This window comes from Pipistrellus hanaki (assembly GCF_964339955.1).
Source record: "Pipistrellus hanaki genome assembly, chromosome: 5".
NCBI classification, from domain to species: domain Eukaryota; kingdom Metazoa; phylum Chordata; class Mammalia; order Chiroptera; family Vespertilionidae; genus Pipistrellus; species Pipistrellus hanaki.
In genome coordinates, this window is record NC_140507.1 from 949,701 (window position 1) to 975,824 (window position 26,124).

At 65.8% G+C, this 26,124-nt stretch overlaps 1 protein-coding gene across 3 annotated transcripts; it reads right to left on the minus strand.

Annotated features, from left to right (window-relative positions):
• Positions 1-2,011: 2,011 nt before the first annotated feature.
• Positions 2,012-25,840, minus strand: IQCE (IQ motif containing E). 3 transcript variants are annotated; one of them, XM_084886169.1, is made up of 22 exons: positions 25,656-25,840; positions 23,542-23,589; positions 21,867-21,912; positions 21,381-21,509; positions 20,586-20,656; positions 14,833-14,946; positions 14,697-14,747; positions 14,183-14,253; positions 13,141-13,213; positions 12,887-12,936; positions 12,265-12,428; positions 11,655-11,710; positions 10,911-11,134; positions 9,834-9,938; positions 8,726-8,816; positions 7,852-8,010; positions 7,455-7,478; positions 7,016-7,126; positions 6,556-6,677; positions 5,677-5,837; positions 5,043-5,108; positions 2,012-3,816 (listed from the first exon to the last, which is right to left on the minus strand). In XM_084886169.1, exons 1-22 carry the CDS (start codon positions 25,689-25,691, stop codon positions 3,617-3,619), a joined length of 2,172 nt encoding a protein of 723 aa, XP_084742295.1. In that variant the 5' UTR covers positions 25,692-25,840; the 3' UTR covers positions 2,012-3,616. The 3 variants fall into 3 exon arrangements, with proteins under 3 accessions (XP_084742295.1, XP_084742293.1, XP_084742294.1); XM_084886167.1 differs by having other exon boundaries at positions 10,911-11,131; positions 25,656-25,811; XM_084886168.1 differs by having other exon boundaries at positions 5,746-5,837; positions 25,656-25,811.
• Between the last annotated feature and the right edge of the window lie 284 nt (positions 25,841-26,124).

Genomic DNA, 26,124 nt, shown 5'->3' on the forward strand with positions numbered 1-26,124 from the left:
TCTGCCCCAGCCCGAGGCCCGCCCCGGGCACCGTGCAGGCTGAGGGCCAGGGAGACACCCCCCCTTCCCCTTTCCTGGGGGAGGGGCAGCATGCCCGAGCCTCTGGCCACTGCCCCCTCTGCACACGGTGCCCGCCTGCCAGCCTGCCCCGCGCACCGGGCAGGGTCTCCGGGAGGGGGGGTCTCGGGAGCGGCCGCTGCAGACGGACCGGCACACCGATGAGCGGAACCTGCCACCACCAAGCGCTCTGCGGCCCGGCCCACGTGCAGCGAGTGTTAAACCGGCGCAGTGTCCGTCTGTGAGCCCCGGAGCGCCGTGGCCCGCTCTGGCTCTGCGCAGGCTTTCCTGGCGGAGGCAGGGAGGGGCGGGGCGGGGAGGCTGGCTTCGGGGAAGGGCTGCAGCCAGCGGGAGGGGAGGCAGTGTCCCCCGTGCACAGGGAGGCCCAGGGCCTGGGCCGGGGCAGCGGGGGATGGGAGGGGAGGGCCGGCTCCCCAGGGCCTCTCCTCTTCCTTAGACAATGTTTTTACTGACATCAGAGGGGAAGGGAGAGGGAGAAACATCGCTGATGAGAGTCATGGACCAGCTGCCTCTGTGCGCCCCACACTGGGGATCGAGCCCGCAGCCCGGGCATGGGCCCTGACCGGGAATCGAACCCTGACCTCCGATTCTTAGGTTAATGCTCAACCATGGAGCCACAGCAGCCCGGCTGCTCTTCGTTTTTTAAAAATTGATCTTTGATCCTCACCTGAAGGCATTTTTTCCATTGGCTTTTAGAGAGCGGGAGGGGTGAGAGAGAAACATCGGTGTGGGAGACACATTGGTTGGTTGCCTCCCACATGTGCCCCGACAGAGGCCCAGCGTGCAACCAGGCACATGCCCTTGGCCGGGAGTCGAACCCATGACCCTCTGGTCCTCCAGTCGACACTACCCACTGAGCACCCCGGCCAGGGCTCCCCTTGGTCTTACATTCCATTTCAGATGTGTGTGCCGGGAGCGGGGGCAGCGCTTTGGGGCACACGCACCCCTTCCCCTCGCTGGGAGCCCGGGCCTTGGGGCACCTGCCTCTTCAGGAAGGACACCCCGTCCCCCCCCCCCAGCAGTGCCTCCAGGGGGCGCCCCAGGCTGCACGCTGGGCCCCGGGGTGAGTGGAAGGGAGGCCCCTCCAAGGCCTTTGGCTGTGCCCAGCAGGGAGCCGACCGCGGCTCACCCTTCGCCAGAGCGCCCCGGAACCCCAGCGAGCTGAAGGGGAGGCTCGGATCCTGGCTTCCCGTTTCCCTGGCGACGGGCGGGCGCATTCCTGCCTTACATCATCGGCCTTACATCATCGGCCAGGCTGGTCTCCGAGGCGGCGAAGCAGAGTTCCCGAGGGAAGCGAGGGCTGTGTGTGTGTGTGTGTGTGTGTGTGTGTGCGCCCCTGACACACATTTCTATGGTTACAGGCCGGCTCTCCTTTCCCGGGAGGAGGCTCCACACACTCTGGACCCCCCGCCGCCGGCTGCCTCTGCTCTGACCGGCTCGGGGAGCGCGTGGCAGGCTGTCTGATGTGCCCGCTGCCCGCCGTCACGGCCCACAGGCCCCACCGTCTCCGAGCGCCACTGCCAGCTCGCCACGCGGGCATCGGCTACCAGGCCGGGCCTGGCACACGCCTCGGCCAACCCCAGGTCACTGGGGGCTCAGAGCAGCTCCGCCAGGGCCAGGGCCAGGGCCGGCAGCAGTGCACGCGGACAGACCACGGACACACCTGTCTGCCGGGCACTGGGAAGCCGGGCTCCCAGGACACGCCCGTCCTCGCTGGGCACCTCGCTCGGCCCGGAACGTCTCTCCCTGCGGCCAAAGCAGAGTGGAGTGGGGTTCGGGGACGCCCCTCTTTCCTCTCCTGGTGCTCAAGTCCTCGCTGGGAGCAGGAGACACATTGGGGGACGGACAGGGCGTCTGGAGGCAGCCAGCGTGCGGTGCCGGGCCCGGCAGACAGGCTGGCAGGAGCCCCAGCCACGCCTGGGAGCAATGAAACGGCAGCTTTCCAGGCGAGGATGACAATGGCGGCAAATGGCTTTATTCACAACGGCGTGGCTCGGGGCAGGGGGCTCACCCCGTCTCAACAACGAGGGCAGCTGGACACGGCAGACGGACGCCGCCCAGGGACCTGCCCGCCCGGGGTCACACTCCAGAGGGCACCTGGGCCTTAAGGACGTAGGAGGGGGTCAGCTGCTCGGGCTGGGGAGGGCGGGAGGTGGGCCAGCAGGTTGGTGTCGGCTCTCAGGTCCTCGGAGCCCGAGCCACTGGCCACTGCGCGACCTGTTCCCAGCCCCCCGTCCCAGGGCGCCCTGGGGCTGGCCGCCCCGCTGCGGACGGGCTGGCACCTCCTCTCCCAGGCCACCCGCCTCAGGGACAGCCCGGCACACAGCAGCGCCTGCCTCAGGGCCCTGCCCGTCCTCCTGCCACGCAGACGAGCCCTGGTCAGCACAGCCACACCCAGGCCGCCCCGCCTCGCACCCTCCCGGCGGCCACGCTCCACACACGCCGGCAGCCCCGCATCCACCTGGCCTCCCCTCCTCTTCCTGCCCGAGTCCGGGCCACTCCCACCAGCGCCCGCCTCCCGGGGCTGCAGTCTGTCTGTGCGAGGGGGGGGGGCGGGGAAGGGGGAAGTAGGAACTGAGATAAGGGTGGCCCTGTGGGACAGACAGGCCATGAGGGAGTGCCCCTGGAGCCTGAGGGGTGGTCCCCGCATCCGGGTCGTGGGCGGGTCCCCCCACAGCTCCGCAGCCAATGACGTGAGGTCGCTGCCAGCTCGGTCTGGGGAGACAGGTGTGCTCACAGACAGGGCAAGGTGATGCCCAGGCGTGCAGAGAAATGGCCCAGAGCCACCCCTCCCCGACACTCAGACCCCGGCCAGCCTCCCCAGGAGCCTCCGTCCTGCTACCTCCCTGTCTCACCCCCAGGCTCACACAGGCCCTGCTCCCTCACCCGGCCCTGCTCCCTGCGGGCCTCAGCACTGGTGCCCACCTGGGCGCTGGAAGTGGGTGCCAGACTGGCAGCAGGAGGGGGCGGGCCCTGGGTCCCAGCCCTGCACGTGTGCCCGGCAGGGGCTGGGCCATCTCCAGGGAACAGTCTCGGGTCTGAGGGGCTAGGCCACAGGCAGGCTGCACACCGCACAGCCACAGCATCGTCCATCAAGTCACGGAGGCGCGGCGTGTGCTGAGGCCAGGGCACAGGACGTACACACACCCACACGGCCCAGGACACAAGTCTGTCCAGGCCCTGGGGGCTCCCTCAGGCCCTTCGCCCGGAGCGGCCGGAGGGACAGATGTGCAGAGGCCGGCTCCGGGCGGAGGGGCCTCGGAACACGCAGCACCTGCGGGCTTTCCGGGCCACTGGCTCTGGGCGGGGCGGGCACCGGGACGGGCCCAGCGGGTAGAGTGAGGCTGGGCAGCGGCCGCCTGTGCCGGCACCAAGCAGCCGGCGGCGAGGGGGAAGGCCGGGCTCCACCCTGCGGACACGGCCGGGAGGCGAGCACCGGCCCGCGGGGAGGAGGGCGCTCGGCTCCCACAAACCAGCCACGCGAGAAGCCGGAGGTGCGGGGGAGAGCAGGTCCTGTTCTCCCGAGAAAGCGAGCCGGTCAGGGCCTGTCCTCCGGCGGCTTCCTCCGGAGCTCGCCCTCCGCCGACAGCGAGTCCCCGAGTGCGGGGCGCCTGCAGGGGGCCAGGGCGGGGGGCAGGGCGGCACTCCTCTTGGCGGGCAGAGCTGGAGCCACGACGACCTCGTCCGAGTCGTCCGAGTCCACGTCTTCCCAGGGCGCGGGCGCGGGCGGGGACGCGGCTGGAAGGAACCGGGGAGGGGTCACCCGCCGCCTCCGGCAGGAAACGGGTTCCTGCCAGAGCGGTCGGACAGACCCGGACCCGCTTCTCACCGCCTAGCCACCCCCGCCTCTCGGCTCAGCTCCGAACACTGGCCTTTCCGACACGCAAACGCCGTGAGAGGCAGGCCTTGCCGCCACTGGCACTGGCACCGGCACCGGCGGCTGAGTGTGGGGCTCCCGAGCGCCCTGGCAGCAGGTCCGGCGGGCGGTGGCGGCAAATGCTGCGCCCGGGCCACCAGCCTCCTCCTGAGCATCGCCCATCAGGGGCGGAGGCGGGACCACCCAGCAGCCACTGGGGCTTCCAAGCTGCGTGCCCCCCGCACAGCTGAGCTGCCCCCTCCGGCGCGGGGCCAGGACCCACCGGAGACCCTCGCTCTCTGCGTGGCGGATCGGAGGGGAGATGTGGCTGAGCCGGAGGGAGAGGAGGGAGCTCTCGCCGCATCGGCTTCCTCTGTGACTCGAAGAAATGGTCACCGAAGTGGAAACGTATGAAAATAAAAACGTCGCCCTGGCCGGGTTGGCTCCGGGGATAGAGTGTCGCCTTGGGGAAGGGGCTCAGGTTCGATTCCAGGCAGGGGCTGTAGCAGGCTCCTCCTTGGCCCAGCTCTTGCAGAAGGCAACCCATCGATGTTTCTCTCTCACACCGATGTTCCTCTGTCTCCCTCTCCCCCACTCTCCCTAAAACCAATGGAAAAACACCCTCGGGTGAGGATTAACCGAATGAAACAAAAAAACCACGTCAGTATTCAAGGTTAGCCCAGGCCTTTCCCCTCAAAACCAGACCGAACGGCTCGGGCCGTCACACAGCCTGGTCCGGGAGCAGGCTGCACACGGAGTGGCGGCGGCGGCCAGGCTGCCGGGAGCCGGGGCGACCCCGCAGCCTGATCACAGGACCAGGCGCACGGGCTCTGCTGGGCCGGGGAGCCCGGGCCCCAGTGCAGGGCTGGGCGGGTCCCGGACCGTCTGCTGAGCTTTACAGACGGAGGTTTGGAGTTCGAGTGAGAGCCCGGACAAGGCTGCCAAGGGCGACGGAGACGGTAAGACGGTTTCCGATGGGGATTCCGGGCGAGCTGTGTGCAGACTCAGCAGGTCCGGGAACCGCCCCTCCCTCCTGCAGGGAAGGTGCTGGGCCGAGGGCATCTCCTTCCCGCCCCGTGGCCGCTGCTGTCCGGGGCCTCCCACTCACCAGGGCAGGGCTGCGGGGCTGGGCCCTCCACGGCGTCCCCACTGCTCCCTTCGCCGTCTTCCTGACCTGAACACGAGGCCCGAAGCAGAGTCAGCGCCGGGTGGACCCGCGGCCTCCGTCCTCCCGGCACCTTTGTTCAGATCTAAGGCTGCAGGCTCAGTTTGCCTCCCACCCGGCCTCCTCCCCCTCCAGCAGGTGGAGGTGAGCTGCCCAGTTGCAGGACGAGGGAGGAGGGTCCCCAGGACAGAGAGCGCCCTGGATTTGGGGGCTGAAAGCAATTCCCAGCTGCCTCCTCACAGGGTCCCACCACCCCAGTTTCCAAGGAGCGGCTCGGGGCCTTCCTGAGCGGAAAAGGAAGCTCAAGCCATTCTTCACTGAAAACCCAGCCCCGGGACCAGCGAGGGGGGCCCAGCTGGAGCCGAGCGCAGAGCCGGGATGCCTGCCTGCAGCGGGGACAGGGCCGAGGCGGGGACCGGGCCGAGGCGGGGACCGGGCACCGGTGCTGGTTCTGAGTCCAGGAAGTGTATGGGGCTCGCCTGTCCTCCCACAGCCCCGGGAGGGGGCGCTGTGATGGGAGGCGGGGTAGGGAGGTGGGGGGAGGCTCAGTCTGCAGGTGCGGGGATCGGGCCCTCACGCGCTCCGTGTCCTGTGCTCCGGGGGGTGGGCTGTGGCCCTGGCACCAACACGCGATGACGTGACTCACCGGCAGGCGCCGCCGCGGGGGCAGGCGAGGAGGGTGTGCTGAGTGCGGCCGGAGCAGGCGTCCTGGTGGGGGCGGCAGGGAGCGCCCCGGGACTGGAAGAGAGACCGCGGCTGGGCTCGCTGGCTTCGGGGCCACTGGCCAGGCTGGGTGGGCAGCAGGGAGCTGCGCCCTGGCCGAACCCCTCCTGACACAGCTGGCCGTGGGCTCCCCCAGGCCTCAGCCAGCCCCCCGCCTGCTCACTGAGGCCGGACCTCAGACCCCCGCCCTGCTGCCTCGGGGTGAGGCCCCGCCCTCCTCCGCTGGCTGAGTGCCGGGGGAGGAGGGGGCGCCATGGTCGTAGGCAGCCGGACCATGCGGCTCTGCGTGGCTGCCTCTCTGCGTGGAGGAGCTGTGGGCCCTGCAGGCCGAGACACGGAGGTGTGGAGGGGGAGAGCAGCATACACCGGCCGGGGAGCCTCGCTGTGGACCCACCGCGGCCAAGCTCGCTCAGAGGGGCTGAGTCCTGCCCCAGGGCAGCGTGACCAGCAGCAGCACGAATCCCTCGGGATGGTGTGGCGGCAGGAGGCCCTGAGCCTGGGGGGCGGGGCCCGCGGTTCCTCAGAAAGGGGGGGTGCGCTGGGACATGGTGCAGCCAGTCCATGTGCTGGGCTCTGCCAGCCCCACGGGCCTCACCCTCCTGCCTGACCTGCCCGTCTGACCAGGACAGGGGTGGGTTTTGGCAGGTGCGGCTTTTGCCCTGGCCTAGCCCCCTCCACCCCGTGCCAGCGCACCTGTGCCGGGGACAGAGCAGGGGGCCTGCCCGGCACTCACCTGGGCCTGCCCCGTGCCAGGTGTGCCCGGAAGACCGACTGGATGAGGATGACGGCCGCCTCCTGCCGGGGGTCGCCCTCGGCCTGGACCACGGGGCTCGGAGGGCGGGGTGAGGGCGGGCTCTGTGGGTAGCGACAGGGCGAGCCCTGAGCCGTCCGCCCTCGGGTGGCACAGCTCCCTCGGGGGCGGCCCCTCCTTCCAGGCAGAGTTCCCGGTGCGGGTCAGTTCCTGGCGCTAGAGACCCTCAGAGGACACCCCCATTCCCGAGGAGAGGCGCCCGCTCGGTCTAAGCTCCCATCTGAACGGCAGGAAGGACCTTCGCCGGGTGTCCCAGCGCCGCCACGTGACTGGGCGCTGGGGAGCGCCAGGCGGGCCTGCAGGGCTGGGAGGGAGGCAGACCACCTGGGGGAGGCGGGATGGGGACGAGGAGGGGCCGCTGGGCCCCGCCCTGGGGGGGTACCTGGCTGGGGAGGCCGGGCGCACTGGGAGGTCCGGGACCACACGCTGGGCTCGCCAAGAGCCTCGCCCGAGCCAGGTGTCCCCGGAAGGCCGCCTGCAGCACCGTGGCCGCCTGGCAGGGAGAGGGCAGGAGATGGGTTAATGCCCAGAAGGTGGGGGTTGGGACCAGGGGAGATTTTGGGGGGAAGCTCCAAGAGCAGAGGCAGGGCGTCCCTCACGTCCGACCGCACAGTCACCGAGACTGGGCGCCTCTCTCACCGGCCCGGCCCCGTGACCGTGACCGTGACCCCCGGAGGCTCAGTGTGCGTGAACCGCGTCACACACCCTCCGCACCCCGGAGGAGCCTCGCTGTGTCTTCCGAAGGATCCCACGGGGCCAGGACTGAGCTGCCGGAGCCCCCCACACTCACCTTCTCAGAAACCGGGCCCAAACCCGCTCACCTCGTCCAGCGCGGCCTTTCTCTTCTGAAACAGACAAGGCCGAGTCAGTGTGAGGATCAGCGTCTCCCCTCGGAGCCGTTCCCTGTCCGGCCCCGCCAGTCCCGGGGGGGAGACAGAGCAGGTGCCCACTCTGCCAGGCCTGGGACTGCCCTGCCCCTGCCATGGTGCGCACTCACTCCTCCCAGGGCCCTTGCGCCTGCAGAGTGGTGTTTGCCCTCCCAGGCACACCGTTCTCCACGTCTGTTCTGTCCCATGTCCTCCTCAACCAACCACAGGCCCGCCCGTCCGAGGGGCCCAGGGATGGTGGGTCGGTGAACAGACAGCAGAGGTTTCGGCGGCTGGGAGGGCCTCAGCACTGCCTGGTGGGTGCAGCCCCGCAGGGCCCGGGAACCCGCACCTGGCGCCTGTACGCCTTCCACCGGGCCTGCAGGGTGCTGGCAGCTGCGTGTCTCCGCTGCTCTGAGCAGGTGCAGGGCGGGGCCGGGCTGTCCTCGCTGGCGCTGGGCTCCGGGTCCTGTTCAGGCAGACTTCCCGCGGGCCGGGGCTCCTCTGGGGCCTGCGGGGAACCAGGGTGCGGGGTCACTGGCCCCGACAGACTGTGCGGTGCGGAGAGGTCTGCACCCGCACGCCCAGGGGACGCCCCGGAGTCTGTTCCCCGTGGACGCCCCGGAGTCTGTGCCCCGTGGAGGCCCCGGAGTCTGTGCCCAGGGGACGCCCCGGAGTCTGTGCCCCGTGGAGGCCCCGGAGTCTGTGCCCAGGGGACGCCCCGGAGTCTGTGCCCCGTGGACGCCCCGGAGTCTGTGCCCCGTGGACGCCCCGGAGTCTGTGCCCAGGGGACACCCCAGAGTCTGTGCCCAGGGGACACCCCGGAGTCTGCGCCCAGGGGACACCCCGGAGTCTGTGCCCAGGGGACGCCCCGGAGTCTGCGCCCGCACGCCCAGGGGACGCTCGGAAGGGCTTTGCTGCCTGGCCCTCGGGTGTGCTCTCCGGGATGCGGGCTCCCGGAGGCAGCCGGTGGCTTTACACAGGCCAGAATGCCTGCTGCCCGGCCCTCGGTCTGTGGCTGATGCAGGTACAAATGCGGGCCTTCGGGCGAGGGCAGGCTCCTAGCCGGCTTTGAAGGAGAAAGCAGCAAGAACGGCTCCGTGACGGTCAGTGAGCCTGAGTGGTGCCACGTGGGGTCCACACGCTCGGCCCACAGGACCCGCTCCAGAGCCGCCACCTGCACCACGTCCTCACGGGGGCTCCGTGGGGACACGTGGAGGCCGTACCTCAGGGGGCCCCTCCGCGGGGCCGACTGCCTCTTCCTCCTTGGCTGCCTCCAGGTCCTGACACCTCCTGGTCAGCGCTTCCATCTCCTCTCTGTGGGGGACAGGGACGCGGGCTGCGTCACCGGTGCCCAGCGTCCGCGTGACACCCGGCGGCAGACAGTGGTGTGGGCCCAGCCGCCACGCGGCACCCGCATGGGCACGCGTGTCGTCCCGTTGGCGGGAGCGCCGTGGGGCCAGCGGGAACGGGAGAGGCTGACAGTGCGAGCGGGTGCTTGGCAACGCGGCTCAGTGGGCGTGGTTGGTCCCGATGTGGCTAAGGGAGCGAAAGCCTCTGCCGGCCCCGCCCCTGGCCCGCCCAGCGCACCGCAGCCTTGCCTTTCTCCCGAGAACAAACACCACTTCGGTTCTGGTGGGGGGGCCAGGGGAGGCGGCGGGGCCGGGGGAGGCCTGGGGGTGGGGTGGGGGGGTGGGGGGGGAGGCCCGGCCGCGGGGGGTAAGGACTGGCAGGAGTGAGCTGTCCCTGGAGCCGCTCCAGCATCTCCCGCCCCTATAGCTGGAAGGAAGTGCTGTCCTGGTGTATGTTTAAGAACACACTTTTGTAAAAGTGAAGTTTATTTCAGAAGCCTGACTTAGTGATCACTGAGAGCGCAGATCCCTGCTCGGCCTCGTGGGGGTTTCTCATTGGTGTAAAAGCCGCTATTTCAGAGCGCACAGCGGGGCCCAGTACACTCCCGGTGTTGGGGAGCCCAGAGCCCGCACCCCCGTCACCCCCATGCCCCGGCCTCGCCCTGCAACCACTGACCCCTCCCTGCCTGCCCGGCCTGCTCTGGACGTGCCAGGTCCTCGGCAGCCTGCCTGCCTGACGCTCCGTGGACACGTCTGAGGCCCGTCCATGCGTGGTGCGTGTCCGACTGTGTCCCTCTCGTTCCCTGGCAGGACACACCCCGTTCTCTCTATCCACCCACCATGGACATTGGGTGGACCAGGAGGCACCGTCCCAGGAGGCCGGACGGGGCGCGGGGCTTGAGGGTTTGGGTGGAGGGGCCGGGCCGCGGGCTGACTGGCCGGCCCGAGGAGCGGCCATGCCGCTGGCTCCTGGTTCGCTCACCTCAGAGCCGCCTCCTGCGCTCGCCTCGCCTCCTCACCTCGCCGCAGCTCCTCCAGCTCCGCCTCCAGGTCGGCCTTGGCCTGGAGCAGCTGCCTCACCTCCAGGCTGCAGAGACCAGAGTGAGAGTCAGCCCCAGCGGCCGGCACTGCAGGGAGCTCAGCCAGCAGCCCCTCCCATCCTCACGATGGGGGGCGAACAGGGGCGGAGGGCGAGGCAGAGCCAGGATGGGCGAGCCCACGCCACATGCCACCGCCGCCAGCGAGAGCAGAGGCAGGGACAGTGGCGAGCAGCCCTGCTCCACCGTCCTGGGGACAGGCCCGCAGGCGCCATGCCCTCGTGGCCATTCCCGTCCACAGGGAGCGGCTGGGTGGGGGCTCCAGGAGGCCTCAGCCGGAAGCCGGGCCGCACACGTGGTGGTGGGCAAAGCGCACACAGCAGGCTCCGGAAGCAGCTGCTGCCACGTGAGGCTCGGGGGCCGTCACAGACGCCTCTGCCCTCCCAGCCTGGCCGCTCGCTCCCGACACACCCGCCTTCAGGAGGAGCCGCCACCTCGCTCCCGGATGCTCTCGGGCTTCCCTGCAGGCGCGGCTCCGCTGTCAGACGCAGCGGGCACTCAGCCACCGGGCAGCGGGAGTGCTCCCGGCCTGGATGTGCACAGGGCACCAGGGGTCTCAGCGGGCACTGTCAGATTGCCCCCGGTGGGCGGGACCGAGGCGCGGGGTGCTGGCTCCCGCCACCGAGCAGCAGTCTGAGATGCGGTCTCAGAAGCCGCCCGGCTCGGTTCCTCTCGCAGAGCCGGGCCATAGACCTCGGCTCTCTACCCGTCAGGCAGGTGTCGGACACCGGGGGAGCCTGTGGGCCTCCGCACAGGACTGGAGGAGAGTGGACGTCCTCCAGCTCAGTGAGGGGCCTGGGGCCGCCTGTCAGTGACGCAGTGTGGCCAATGCCTGTCCCTCCACCACTCCCGTGGCCTGCACTTCGCAGCCGGAACCCTACAAGCACGTGCGGGGCTGCAGAGAGCCGAGCCCCCGGCCCGGAGGACACGGCTCAGCGGAGGCCGCTCGGAGGGACACGTACTCTCTGTCCTGCAGCTGGGCCTGCAGGGCCTTCCGCTCGCCCTTGAGGCTCCGCAGGGCGCCCCGGAGTCGCTCGCTGTCCTCCTGGCACTTGCTGTCCTGGGGGCGCTCGCTGTCCTCCTGGGGCTCAGGGCACGGCTGCTGGTGCCCCCACGAGAGCGCCAGGGGGTCCGACCAGACCCCGTCCAGGGCCTGCGGTTTGGAGCTTTCCATCGAACTGATCTTCTGGGGGCAACACAGGCTTTGTTAGATCTTATCCTGCGACCCCCGCTCCCCTCCCCGGATCCATCGGCCGGAACAGCCTCCCTGGGCCTTTCCTTCCCGACAAGCTCGGTTTAAAGCCCAGGTCATAGAGCTGTACGTGTCACTTCTAACACGTGAAGCTACAGGGCCACTTGGCTCTGAGCCCCTCCGCTGCTCGGGCGTCACGTCAGCGTGACCTCGGCGTGCAGGAGGCGTGCATGTGGCCGGCCACGTCCGTGAGCGCAGGCAGCACACACACTGAGGAAACCACCGCGATGCGTGGGCAGCAGGAGCCACACGGGCCGGGGCGGTGGCTCTCTGAGGTGCTGGGCCCTCTGCACCCACCCTGCCCGGCCCGCGCCCCCTGGCCTGCGCCCATCTGCGGTCAGCCATGCTCAGGGCCACGCTCAGTCCCCGCGTCCAGGAGCAAAGCCCCGCCTGTCCCACCTCCACCCCACAAGGCGGCCCTGACCAGCAGGGAGCGTGCTGGGTGGGCGCTCACCTTCTCCAGCTCCGCGATCCGCCGCAGCAGCCGGGGCTTGCTCCACTCCGCACACCCTGGCGGAGGCACGGCATTCAGGACGCTGGGCCTGCAGCCACCCGTCCTCGCCCGGCACCGCCCCGGGCCCGTGAGGCGGCAGAGTCCTGCTCCAAAGGGCTTCTCCGCAGCGGGGAATCTGCCCCCCACTGTGGAGTCCCAGCACCCGGCTCCTAGGCCTCAGGCAACCCGGGTCTGCCCCGTCAGTCAGGCTCTTCAAAGCCATGGTCCCCTCTGTGCCAGCCCACAGCCTCCCCCCCCCCCCCCCCCCCCGCAGCCTCTCCTGGCCCCTCTGCTCACTCGCAGGTGCTGATGTCGCCCGGCCACCTGCTCCGATGGCCACCAGGCCTTGGTCCGCCAAAGCCTCGGCCCTGACCTCACTCACCGCCCCAAACCTGCACCTCTCCGCCCTCATCCCGCCTGCCCACCCGACCTGCTGGCTCCTCCCCCTCCGGCACCATGTCACCCAGGCCGGAGCCGGGCACGGCAGGGGCTCGTTAAGTCCCGGCGCATCAGCTGGCTGCCCAGTGGCAGGTCCTGCCTGGCGGCCTTGCGGGGGTGGGGGAGGGCGTACCCTTGGTCCGGGCGACGGTGGGCGAGCTGCTGAGCACGCGGTCCAGGTCCTCCTTGAGGCTCTGGTTCTCCTCGGTGAGCTCCTGCACGCTGCGCGACAGGCTCAGCAGCGCGCCGCTCAGCTTCCTCTGCCGCCGCAGGCCGGCCTTCCGCTCCATCACGGGCCTGCGGGCCGCACCGCTCAGGCCCTCGGACACGCACTCTGACCCCGTCAGCCCACAGGGCTCCGTCCCCGCACCAGCACCGCGGTGGAGGCCCAGCTGCGGACCCTGGTGCATGCACACCCCTCCCTCCAGCCCAGAGTGGCCTCGGCCCTCCCAGGCTCCACCCGCCGCACGCGCCGTGCACAGGGGCCTGGTCAGCACGGACACGCCGGGTCGGACAGGCACTGCCGGAGCCTCGGCTCGGTCACTGAGTGTCCCCCCCGCCTGTCTGACCGCCCGCGCCCTGTGCCATCCCCCAGCACCCTGGCGCCTGGGAGCCGTGCCGGCCGCCTGGGGGCAGTGGGAGGAGCGGTCAGTGACTGCACAGGCCATGCTGTTGGCAGGGAGAGGGCGGGGGGCACCGGGGTGACCGCGGCGAAGGGACGCCGGCAGGAGTGCGTGTCACACGAGGTGTCGTACTTGCGTCCCGGCATCTCCGAGTTCGCCAGCAGCGTCTGGAGGCGGTGGATCTGGGCACAGAGAGAGGCACTGAGCCCAGCGCCACGGACGCCCCCCGGAGCCAGTCACAGGCCCGCCTGCCGTGCCAGAGGGAGGCGCTGTGCCTGACCATGTTCGCGTGGCGGGGGCGGGGTCCCCACTGTGCCGCGTGGCCACCCACGCCAGCAGCGACCCTCCCTCCCCACCAGCCCACGCCGCCGGCAGAGGACACCCACCTCCTCGTAGTACGTTTCCATGACAACCCGCATCTCCTCCAGGCTGGTGGTCTTCATGTCCGTCTGCAGCTTGCTGAGACAAGTCCCGCATGAGCAGAGCCGCCCCGGCAGACGGCCGGTCTGGCCCCGGAGAGGGCGGCCACAGGGCCCTCTCCTGAGGGAGACTGCCAGCCGGGCCCTCCCGCGCCCGCTGCTCCCAGGAAGGGGACAGGCGCCCTGACATGCGTCACTAGGGCGAGCTGTCCTTGCGGCGGGGCCTCAGGAGGGGTGGGCGTCCGGGGCAGAGCGTAACAGGACAGAGAAGTGCTCTCTCCGTCCGTCCGGCCAGCAGTCTCCCTTCCAGCTGCTGACGGACAGGGAGCGGCACCCAGGGCGGTGGAGAGCAGGCCCTCTGCACGGGGGCTGGCACGTGACCGTTACAGCAGAGACGAGAGGGAACCGCTGCACGACAGAGCAGAGCCCGAGCCAGAGCCAATGCCACAGCGGGAGGGCTCCCGTCCGCCTCCCACAGGGGAGGGGAGGGGCGGGGGCAGGGGAGGGGGCGGCCTGGGACAAGCCACGCTTCAGGGCTTCTTGTGTCAAGACCCTCAGGTCCTGCTGCAGGGGAGAGTGAGCACAGGGGCCAGAGGTTTCAATGTGGCAGCACCGGAAAGGCAAGGACACCCTGCTCCCTACTGACACCTGCAGGAGACGGCTAGTACTCACTCTCCTTTTCTGGGGGAACACAAAGCTGGACCAGACCTGGACCAGAGGGGGACCTGGGGCAGAGGGGGCCCTGGACCAGAGGGGGACCTGGGGCAGAGGGACCTGGGGCAGAGGGGGGGTGGGTGGGAAGTCAAGCTGTAGCTGAGAACCTGGAGCCAATGCCAGAGTGAATGAGGCAGCAGGCTCCCCCTCCCTCCCCCCCTGCCCCGTGGCAGCCCCAGGTGGTGCAGGCCGCCCCCCCCCCCCCGTGGCAGCCCCAGGTGGTGCAGGCCGCCCCCCCCCCCCGTGGCAGCCCCAGGTGGTGCAGGCCGGCCCCCCTGCTCCCCCTCTCCCGCACCTGATGGTGCTGTCCTTGTCCTTGCACTGCTGCTCCAGCCGCAGGACCCTCTGCTTCAGCCCATTGATGACCTGCAGCAGAGCCCAGGCCTGGGCTGACACTCCCTCCTGAGCCCGCCTGCCCCGGGGCCGGTCTGTGCACTGCTGCTGCCGCCCAGCACTGCCCACACCCGCGCCCATCGCCGTCCCTCAGCGTGCCACGGGCGTTAGCGATGTGTGTGTGGGGGAGGTTCTGCTCGGCTCCGGCTCTGAACCAGGTGCCGGCGGCAGGCACTTGCTTAGTGGGGGGAGGCCCCGTGACCGTGTCTCCTACAGATTCCACCCGTGGGGGCTGCTCAGCCGCCCTCCCCTGGCCCTCCCCCGGCCCGGCCCCTCCCAGGCCCTCAGCGGCGTCCGGGAGGCCGGGCTCCGGAGGGGGGTCTCAGGAAGCTCGAGCCCCTCAGCTGCAGTCGCTGCACCCATGGGCGCGCTCTGGAGCGAGGGGGCCTCACTCAGCGGACAGAGCTGACACTCACCCAGCCGGCGTCCGGCCTCTTCTCCCCCAGAGTCCACACGAAGTCCGGGCCCTGTGGGCAGGGAGGCGTGAGGACAGCGGGCAGCCCGGCGCCCGGCCTCGCCTCTGGCCCGGGCACGCCCGCGGCGGGCACTCACCCGGGCCGGGTCCAGCAGCTGCTCGATCTGCCGGTCCTTCCGGCTGTTCTCCTCCTCCAGGCGCCGGAGCTTCGTCCTCAGCAGGTCCGCGTCGCTTCTCTGAATGTGCAGTGACTGAGGAGGGAAAGTCAGCATGGTGCACACACCGCGAGCACACCGGTGCACACGCACAGTACACACACACACCATACACCTTCCACACACCTGTACACACACCACACACCGTGCACACACACCATACACCTTCCACACACCTGTACACACACCATACACCGTGCACACACACCATACACCTTCCACACACCTGTACACACACCATACACCGTGCACACATACCATACACCTGTACACACACCATACACCTTCCACACACCTGTACACACACCATACACCTTCCACACACCGTGCACACACACCATACACCTTCCACACACCATTCACCTGTACACACACCATACACCTTCCACACACCTGTACACACACCATACACCTGTACACACACCATACACCTTCCACACACCTGTACACACACCATATACCTTCCACACACCTGTACACACACCATACACCGTGCACACATACCATACACCTGTACACACACCATACACCTTCCACACACCGTGCACACACACCATACACCTTCCACACACCGTGCACACACACCATACACCTTCCACACACCTGTACACACACCACACACCGTGCACACACACCATACACCTTCCACACACGGTGCACACATACCATACACCGTGCACACACACCATACACCTGTACACACACCATACACCTTCCACACACCTGTACACACACCATACACCTTCCACACACCTGTACACACACCATACACCTTCCACACACCTGTACACACACCATACACCTTCCACACACCTGTACACACACCATACACCTTCCACACACTGTGCACACACACCATACACCTTCCACACACCTGTACACACACCATACACCGTGCACACACACCATACACCTGTACACACACCATACACCTGTACACACACCATACACCTTCCACACACCTGTACACATACCATACACCTTCCACACACCTGTACACACACCATACACCTTCCACACACTATGCACACACACCATACACCTTCCACACACCTGTACACACACCATACACCGTGCACACACACCATACACCTGTACACACACCATACACCTGTACACACACCATACACCTTCCACACACCTGTACACACACCACACACCGTGCACACACACCATACACCTGTACACACACCATACACCTTCCACACACCTGTACACACACCATACACCTTCCACACACCGTGCACACACACCATACACCTTCCACACACGGTGCACACATACCATACACCTTCCACACACCTGTACACACACCACACACCGTGCACACACACCATACACCTGTACACACACTATACACCTTCCACACACCGTGCACACACACCATACACCTTCCACACACCTGTACACACACCATACACCGTGCACACACACCATACACCTTCCACACACCTGTACACACACCATACACCGTACACACACACTATACACCTTCCACACACAGTGCACACACACCATACACAGTGCACACACATCATACACCTTCCACACACCGTGCACACACACCATACACCTTCCACACACCGTGCACACACACCATACACCTTCCACACACCTGTACACACACCATACACCGTGCACACACACCATACACTGTGTACACACCATGAGCACACACCATGTACATTCACTATACGCCACATACACACAGACCACACACACACCACACACTGTGTACACACACAGCACACATACAGCACACATACACACACACAGTGCACACACACAGTGCACACACAGCACACACCGTGTACACACACCGCACACCATGTACACACACAGGCACACAATGTGCACACACCCCACACTTCGTGCACACACACTACACATACCACACATGCACATCATGCACAAAGGGTGCACATATACACCAGGTACACACACAGACATATATCATACACACACCAGCACATACTATGCACCCACACTCACACTCCACACATACACCTTGCATGCACACTGGCATGCACACCATGAGCTTATGCACCGGCTTACACATTGCGTGCATACAGATAGCGGAGGCACCCAGTTCACCGTGCCTGGCTCCTCTCGATATGCAGCACGCACACAGCTCGGTGGGCGGAGGGGGTCAGAGTAAGGAGGCTGAGGGCAGCACCAACCAGAGGGTAAGTGCCGGGAGGGGGGAGAGCCACCACACACAACCAGGAACTCTCCCACCCAAAGGCTGTGGGCACAAGGTCACGTATTCTTTCCATGTGCACACGAGGAAGCACGCTCTCCCTCCGGGGGACCCTCAGTGCACACCCCATGGAGGGGCCAGCAGGCAGCCCATATGGCGTGTCCAGCGGGTCAGCCAGGCAATGCGGGATCACGGGGAAAGGGAAGGGAGCAGCAGTGGGATCTGCTTCCGGAAACGGGAAGCACGTGTGTCCGTGTGCCTTCTGCCGGTGCAGCTCTGGGCGTGTGGGAGAAGACAGGTGGGGTGGGGAAGCCGGCCTGGCCCAGCAATGGCGCCAGCAAGAACAGCCTGCTCTAACGGGGTGAGAGAGGGGATGGGGAGGGGGAGGAGCCTGAGGGACAAGAGCCGCCCGCCCTGGCAGGCACCGCCCTCCCTGCCAGCTAAGGGGAGTGCGTCCGCCCGGCCTGCAGGCTGCAGCAGGTGCCGCCCTCCGCCTGGGGGAGGGGGGAGGTCAGAGACGGCCCATGGAGGGTCAGGACTTTCCATCATCCAGGGGCAATGAGGCCACACACACACCAAACACAATGGAAGACTTAAATCTTAACATGTCAACAATTACATGTAAGTGACCTAAACAGGTCAATGAGGGGAGAAACCAAGATGGCGGCATAGGCAAACACCTAAATTGCCGCCTCACACAACCATTTAAAAAATATAACTTAAAGACAAAACGGACATCATCCAGACGGGAAGACTGAATGGCTGAAAATTCTACAACTGGAAGGAAAGAGAAAACCACAAGGAAAATCAGAGGAGCTGTGAAAACCTGAGGTACGGACACGGGCACGTGTGTGCGGAGAGGATGGAGCCGGAGAGGATGGGGCAGCCGAGTGCCTGGCTGGCGTTCTCTAGCAGGAAGGAGATAAAAGCTCTGGACTGCACTGAACCCCAGTTCTGACTGCACCGAACTCTGATTTTGAGCGAGACCCTGGGCACCCAGGCTCATACGAGGGGCGGGGGGTGGGGGGGGGGGTGGGCAGGGAATCTGGATTGTAAGGCGGAAACTCAGGGGAGTTGTGAAAGGCAGAGCTCCAAGGCCCGCATGTGAATGCACGCAGAGGATGGACTGTTGACTGTGCCACTGGATTGCACACTGGCATGCACACACTGAGCATATGCACCGGCTCACACATCAGGTGAGCTCCAGACTGTGCTGAACCCCAGTTCCGACTGCACTGAACCCCAGTTCCGGGCAAGAATCTGGGAATCCAGATTCATTGGGGGAGAGACTAGACTGGCAGCGGGCGAAACTCGAGGACGCCTTTCCCTCAGAGGTGCTCGCAGCGAGTACCGAGGGACACTGACACCCAGGAGCCTCATAGGGCGGAGCTGATGGGACGCCAAGGCAGTAGGCTCCACCCTAAAACTCCGCCCCATCCAAGCTGAGCACAGAGGCTTTTGCAATTTTCCAAGTCTAGTCGAATAAGGTTGTCTCTGGCATAGACACAGCTGATCCTCACAGCCAATTGGCCTGGAGGTCAGTTCCTCCCAGTGATACCAACAACAATCGAGACTTAACTACAACAAGGCTGTACACACAGTCCACAAAGGGGTGCACCAAGAGTGCCCACCTCAGGTAACTGAGGAGGCTGAGCCACTGGCCCATACAGGACACCTAGCACACAAAGCTACCCTACCAACTCAGGGAAGCAGTGAAAATGTAGAGACAAAGAAACAAATCACAAACGAAAGAAATGGAGGAAAACAAACAACTGGAGATAGAGTTCAAAATCAGTTATAAGTTTTTCAAGAATTTCCTAAAAAAGGCCGATAAATTTAGCGAGACCCTCGAGGATATGGAAAAGGACCAACTAGAAATTAAACATACACTGACTGAAGTAAAAAATATTATACAGACACCCAACAGCAAACTTGAGGAATGCAAGAATCAAGTCAAAGATTTGAAATACAAAGAAGCAAAAATTACTCAACCAGAAAAGCTAAAAGAAAAAAGAATCCAAAAATTTGAAGATAGTGTAAGAAGCCTCTGGAACAACTTTAAGCATACCAACATCAGAATTATGGGGGTGCCAGAAGAAGAGAGCGAGCAGGATATTGAAGACCTATTGAAAGAAATAATGACTAAAAACTTCCCCCACCTAGTGAAAGAAATAGTCAGGTCCAGGAAGCACAGAGAACCCCAAACAAAAGAAATCCAAAGAGGACCACATCAAGACAAATCATAATTAAAATGCTAAGAGCAAAAGACAAAGAGAGAATCTTAAAAGTAGCAAGAGAAAAACAGTTAATTACCTACAAAGGAGCACCCATATGATTGTCAGCTGATTTCTCAACAGAAACTATGCAGGTCAGATGGGAGTGGCAAGAAATATTCAAAGTGATGAATAGCAAGAACCTACAACCAAGAGTACTCTACCCAGCCAAGCTGACATTCAGAATTGAAGGTCAGCTAAAGAGCTTCACAGATAAGAAAAAGCTAAAAGAGTTCATCAATACCAAACCAGTATTATATGAAATGCTGAAAGGAATTCTTTAAGAAGAGGAAGAAGAAGAAAAAGGTAAAGATAAAAATTATGAACAACAAATACATATTTATCAACAAGTGAATCTAAAAATCAAGGGAATAAAAAATCTGATGAACAGAATAAACTGGTGAATATAATAGAAACAGGGGCATAGAAAGAGAGTGGACTGACAATTCTCGTGGAAAGGAGGGTGGGGGTAGGGAAGAGACTGAACAAAAATCATACACCCATCGATGAGGACAGTGGGGGGGGGGGGTAAGGGCAGAGGGTGGGATGGGAACCAGGTGGCGGGGAGCTATGGGGGGGAAAAAAGAGGAACAATTATAATAATCTGAACAATAAAGATTTACTGTTTAAAATAAATAAATAAACAAACAAACAGGCCAATGAGAAGACAGAGACTGGCCAAGCAGTTTACAAACCTGACGCACTCACGTGCTGCCACAGAAACTCCTTTAAACTAACGAGACGGGCCGGTCCAAGCAAACGGCGGAGAAGAGATGCCATCAGAACGTTAAGCGAGAGGAGCTGGCCCAGGCCGGGCTCAGCGGGTTGGAGACAGACCACCAACCTCTCTGAGTCTCAAGGTTACTGCCAACAACAGCTGTGAGCTGTGGGAGGGCCGAGCGCGTGGGCAACGCCCGTTAGCACTAAAGAAACACACACACGGGAGGCGACCCCATTAACACACCGAACCTGGCATCGCAGGCCGGTCTCAGGGCATAGGCCTCTGCAGGTCCCGCCTCCCGGTGTGCAGAGCAGGGGCAGACACGGCGGCGGGGGCCTGTCCTCCACCAGGGTCACCAGCCCGGGCCCAGCCGGGGTCACGCGCACGCTCTCCCAATGCCAGGCCCGGCACAGACCCCGCTCCCGTCATGGCTGGGAAGGCGTTCACTGTGGAAGCCACCAGGAGCAGGTAGACACTCTACCTTCTTCAAGTCCATGATCTCGTCATACATGTCCTCCTTCTCTCTGTAGACCGGCGTCCCCGGGGAGTGACCTGGAGGAAACACAGCCTCTGAGACCTGGAGAGGAGGAAGCCCCTTGGCCCCGTCTGGGAAGACCTGGAGCTAAGAAAACTGTCCTCAAAAACGAGGAGCAGGAATCCATGCTTCAGTCCCGTTTGCGTGTGTCCCCAGAGTGAGATGGCCATGCGAGCAGGAGCCGCAGAGCACAGGGCTGGGGCGCAGTTGGTGGAGAAGGGACACGTGTACCTGTAAACAGCCTAGGCCCGCCCCAGGGCTCCAAGCCACTGCCCGGGCTCAGGGCATCCAGGCCACTGGCACCTCCACACGGGCCTCGGGCGGTGCAGGGAGGGCTCCCGGGCGCGGGGAGGAGGGAGAGGCCCGACAGGAGGCAGCGCTGTGAGAACAGCCCCTCGCAGTGAGGCCCGGCTCTCCCGTGTCTGCATGTCCACCCCGCTCTGTTCCTGCAGCTGTCGCCCTGAGACTGTGCAGACGTGGGATCAGGGAGGCCTCCGAGAGGAGAGCCGATGTGGCTGCTGCCACTCCCCCGGCACTCGTGTGCTCATGGCCCACGTCCCACTGCCGTCAGCGCAGACCCAGGACAGCGTCACCACGGGGGCCGTCCCCAGCCACGCTGATTCTAAAAGCCAGGAGGCTGGACGTCTAAGACCCAGGTCATCTTCCAGACAGTCACATTAACCCTCACACCGCCCGCCATGCTGCCCGCCCGGAGCCGCAGTGGCTGCCGGGACCACGGACCTTGCTTGGCACTTCCCAGCCACAGCCTCTGCGGCGTCGGCGCCGTCCTGCTCCCCAGGGGCATGCTCCCCGCCGTCCTCAGGGGCCGCCCGCAGGCAGGGGTCCTCGGCTTGCAGTAGTACGGCGACTCTGGAAGCAGCGCGGGATCAGGGTGGTGCTCCCGGCCTCCAGAGCCTCCCCACGCTCCTCCGATGCTGAGCCCCGAGCGGAGAAAGCCAGCCGGGCCAGGACACGGGGCAGCAGAAGGCTAGGAGGCTCCAAGGCTCGGCCACCGCTCAGGAGCTGCTGGGCTGTCCCCTCCCCCCCCCCCCCCCACCACGGGGCGGGCCCCAGGAGGGGGTGCGCCCCATTTCCAAACACAAACGAGGCCCAGTGGCCACAGCGCGTAGCTCAACGACCCTCCGTGTGCAAAGCTCAGGGTCTCCCTCCCCGGCGCTGGCACGCCCCGCCCCAGCAGCCACCTCCCAGGCCACCCGGCGTACTTACTGGGCGAGGTGGGTGGAGGTCTGTGGGCACTTTTCCTCTTTGTTTTCTGGAAGGAAGGAGAGCCGGAGTAGGAGGTGAGCCCTCTCAGCCCGCCAGCCACGCCCTGGCTGCTCAGGGTGGTGTGAAGGCAGCACGGGGAGACCGCCCTGGGGGCTGTCAGACCAAGGCCCTCCCGCAGACCACGGCCCTCCGGTCAGACCACGGCCCTCGGGTCAGACAAGGGCCCTCCCGTCAGACCCCGGCCCTCCCATGAGACAACGCCCACAGGCTCAGGGGTGGCCCGAACCCGGGACCCACAGGCTCAGAGAACACCCCATACTCGGGGCCCACGTGGCACTGGGGGTACCCCGCACCTGGGGCCCATGTGGTTCAAGGGGTGCCACCAAACCCTGGGGCTACAGGTGAGCAGTGTCCCCGAGGTCTGGTGGCTCCAGTCCCGTCACAGATTGGGGGCTTGGGGCCTTAAGTTCAGCTGGAAAGGCTGCACAAATGGCGGACCGGCCCACCCAAGAGTCCTCAGGCCTGGATGGCGGTGTGACTGTCCCCAGGGTGGGCGCAGGCAGCTGAGACTTCCTGACCAGCAGAGGAAGCCTGTGGAGAGCCGGTGGGGACGCAGAGCTGTGCCCCGGGCTGCCCGCCTCGGACCCTGTGGCCGGGGAGGGCACCTTGGCCCATGTCCTCAGGCTTCCCCACAGGGGCCCTCGGTTGGCCTCGGCGGAGGCGCCAGGTCTGTCCCAGGAGCTGGGCCTCAGCTGGGACTGCTGGGCCCGTCCCTCGGCAGGGCTGGGGACAGTTCTTCACCCTGCAACGGCCCTCCCGTCAGACCACGGCCCTCCCTCAGACCACGGCCCTCCCTCAGACCACGGCCCTCCCTCAGACCACGGCCCTCCCTCAGACCATGGCCCTCCCGTCAGACCACGGCCCTCCCTCAGACCACGGCCCTCCGGTCAGACCACGGCCCTCCCTCAGACCACGGCCCTCCCGTCAGACCACGGCCCTCCCTCAGACCACGGCCCTCCCTCAGACCACAGCCCTCCCATGAGACAACGCCCACAGAACTGGGGCATGAGGTGCAGGGGGTCCACTCCATGGGGGCAGCGGTCTGGCTGGAATGCCTGGCTCCAGCGGCTCCCTCTCTCCCACCAGCGCAGGGAGCCGCTCCATCCTTCAAACACCCTGGGCCGAGGGGCAGCAGCTGCCTTCAGGCCAGACCTGCCCGGCCCGCTGCCTACGCTTCCTGGGCGGACCGGCCAGGACCCGGTGCAGCTCGGAGCACCTTTCCCGCACCGCTGCCCCGCCCTCACCGAGCCCTGCCCCCGCCCTCACCGAGCCCTGCCCCCGCCCTCACCGAGCCCTGCCCCCGCCCTCACCGAGCCCTGCCCCCGCCCTCACCGAGCCCTGCCCCCGCCCTCACGTGTCAGAATTGGGGTCTGGGGGGCAGGGCCCAAACCAGATGCAGATGGGAACCTGCCCACCGCTCAGGACTGACTTCTGAAAACAAGCTTGAAATTTACAACCTCAGTTACTCAACGAAAGACCTGCCACTTTTCAAAGGCACCGGAACCCGTGTTCCGGGTCTACACGCCGCCGTGGGGGAGTGCCCCTGCACACGCGTGAGGAGTGTGCGGAAGGGAAGTCACCCGCACGGGACACGCGGGCCTCCGATCCCACTCACCGTCTCACAGTCGGAGTCGAAGGTAATCGCAGACAGACTGTCATCTCCCTGCGGGAAGAGAGACGTGGAACCTCGAGGCCCCGGCCTGGCCCCACAGCCCCCCAATGTGCTGAGGCTGGAACCCCAACACCCGCCAGGAGAGCCGCCAGCAGGCTGCCGGGCCGTGCCAGGAGGGCCGGGCAGGGACACCAAGCAAGAACTCCTCCACCCCTCAGCCCAGCAGGCATGTCTGCGCCGCTGGACACTTCCGATCAAGACCCGGTTCCTGTGGGACGTGCTTCTTTCGTGTCCCACGCGTGTAACAGTCTCTCGCTCACCTTCCATCGGCTCCAGGACCCGTGACGTCTCCCGGGGAGAGCAAGCCAAGGCCCCTAAAGCCCACGCGTCCCTGAGGGTGGAGGGCGAACCACGGCCCCTGGTCCCTGCCCCACGGTGGCCACAGCTGCCACGCCACACCCCCGTGCCCGCCATGGTGAAGGGTGAACCGGGCTCGTCTAGGGCCTCAAACAGCCTCTGACCAACAAGGAGCTCCTGACCCGAGAGGGACCCCTAGGAGGTTAGGCCAAAAGCCTGAAGCCCACCCCTGTCCCCGGCGTGGCTCTTACGTCACGGGGTCATGCCCAGGCTCCACGGCTCCCTGGGGCCTGCGAGTGGGCCTGTCGCCGCCCGGGAGGTGAGGGCCCAGGTGGGGAGCGCTGGGAGGAGACCAGCCAGCCGGGCAGCGGGCGCTGAGCAGCGCGGGGGCGGGGCCTGGACAGCCTGCCCGCGGAGGCCCGTCTGGGGACAGAGCCCGGCTCAGCGGAGAAACCACAGCCCGCCTGTGCCCTCAGAGCCTGGCATGTAGAAGGGGCTTAACCAACGCTCGGGAAAGAGCGTTTCTAACAGCAAACAACGAAAGGGAGGGAGCAAGAGCAGGGAAATCATCAATAAAACAGGGGTAGCCACAGGCTCGAATACTTAAAATCATGCTTTTGAGCCCTGGCTGCTTTGGCTCAGTGGGGAGAGCGTCGTCAGCCTGTGGACCGAAGGGTCCCGGGTTCGATTCTGGTCAATAGCACAGACCTCCGTTGCAGGCTCAATCCCTGGCCCTGATTTCGACTCTTGCAGGAGGCAACCAATCAATGTGTTTCTCTCACATCGATGTTTCTCTCCGTCTTTCCCTCTCTCTCCCATTCTCTCTAAAAATCAATGGATAAATACCCTTGGATGAGGATTTAAAAAAAAAAGATTGAAGCTGATTCACAGATTTCGTGACAAAGAACAGGCAAAGTTATTAAGTAGCGATAAATTATTATTTAAAAAATAAATGAAATCATGTCCTTGAAAAAGTGTGGCTATGGGAAACGGCAAACAACAAACTAAGTGGCAAAGGTTTCAAAACAGTATAAATCTCTCAGTTTTTAAAACTACAGCCCCCCCCACCCCCCCAGCCTGGAGCCCCTGCAGCTCCCGCTCAGGACCTGGCACTGGCTGCCCGTCTGCTCCAGGTCCCAGGGCGCCTGCACCCTCAGAGCACCTGCTCCTGACCCCGCCCCCCCGCAGCCTGACCCCCGCAGCCTGACCCCCGCAGCCTGACCCTGCAGCCTGACCCTGCAGCCTGACCCCCGCAGCCTGCAGCTCAGGACCTGCCGGCCTGGCTCCCCGCTGGAACCCCCGCTCCCAGGCAGCCTCAGGCAGCCGGGCCGGAGCCCCGGAAGGCGGTGTGAGAGCCGGGTCTCCATCCCGGGAGCAGAGCGGGCGGCCCCGCCTCGGGGCCAGTGCCGGGCGGGGTCCAGGGCTCCACCGGGACGGAGGGCTCGGCGCTCGCCCCGCCGTGGCCCCAGAGGCCCGAGCCCCGGGTGGGCGCGGGGCGGGCGAACACTTACCCCGCGAGCTCCGTCCCCCGCGGGCCGCGGGCACCGCACACGCCTGCCTCCCGGGCGCTGCGTCCAGGAGGGCTTCCTGGAGGCGGCGGCCTGTGCAGGGCGGCGGTCCGGGTGCGGAGGCCGGGCGGGGCCGCGGCCGCGCTTGTGCGGTAACAATCACGCAGCTGTCACGGCAGCGGCGGGCGCCCTCCCGGCCCGCGTCCCCCTCGCACCGCGCGCGGGAGGGAGCGGGCGCCCGCCCCGGCTTACCGTCTCCGAGGCCGGGTCCCCGGTGCCCAGCGACATGGCTGCGGCGCTGCGGCGCGGCGGTCCGGTTCCGAGGCGCCGCGGGCCGCCTGTCCGCCCGCAACCCCAAGACCCGTGCGCGCGCCCGCCGCGACCCCGCTGCCATGGCAACCGCGCGGGCCCCGGATGTGGCGCCTGGCGCGCCGGCCCACAGTGCGCGTGCGCGGCCCCGCCTCCTAGCCCCTATCCCCCACCCCGCGGGCGGGCCGACCGGAAGCGCGCCCGGCGGGCGGGGCGGGGCCCGGCCTCGGGGCTCTACGGTCCTTCCGCCGGCGTCGCCGTCCTCCCGCGAGAAGGCGGGAGCGGGTCGCGGGGCGGGAGAGAACCTCCGAGCGTCAGTTCCTCCCCGAGGGCGGCAAGAGCGCCGCCTGCAGGCGCTGCGGAACACGAGCTCACAGCGAGGGGAGCCCCTCGCACAGCGCCACCTAAGGGC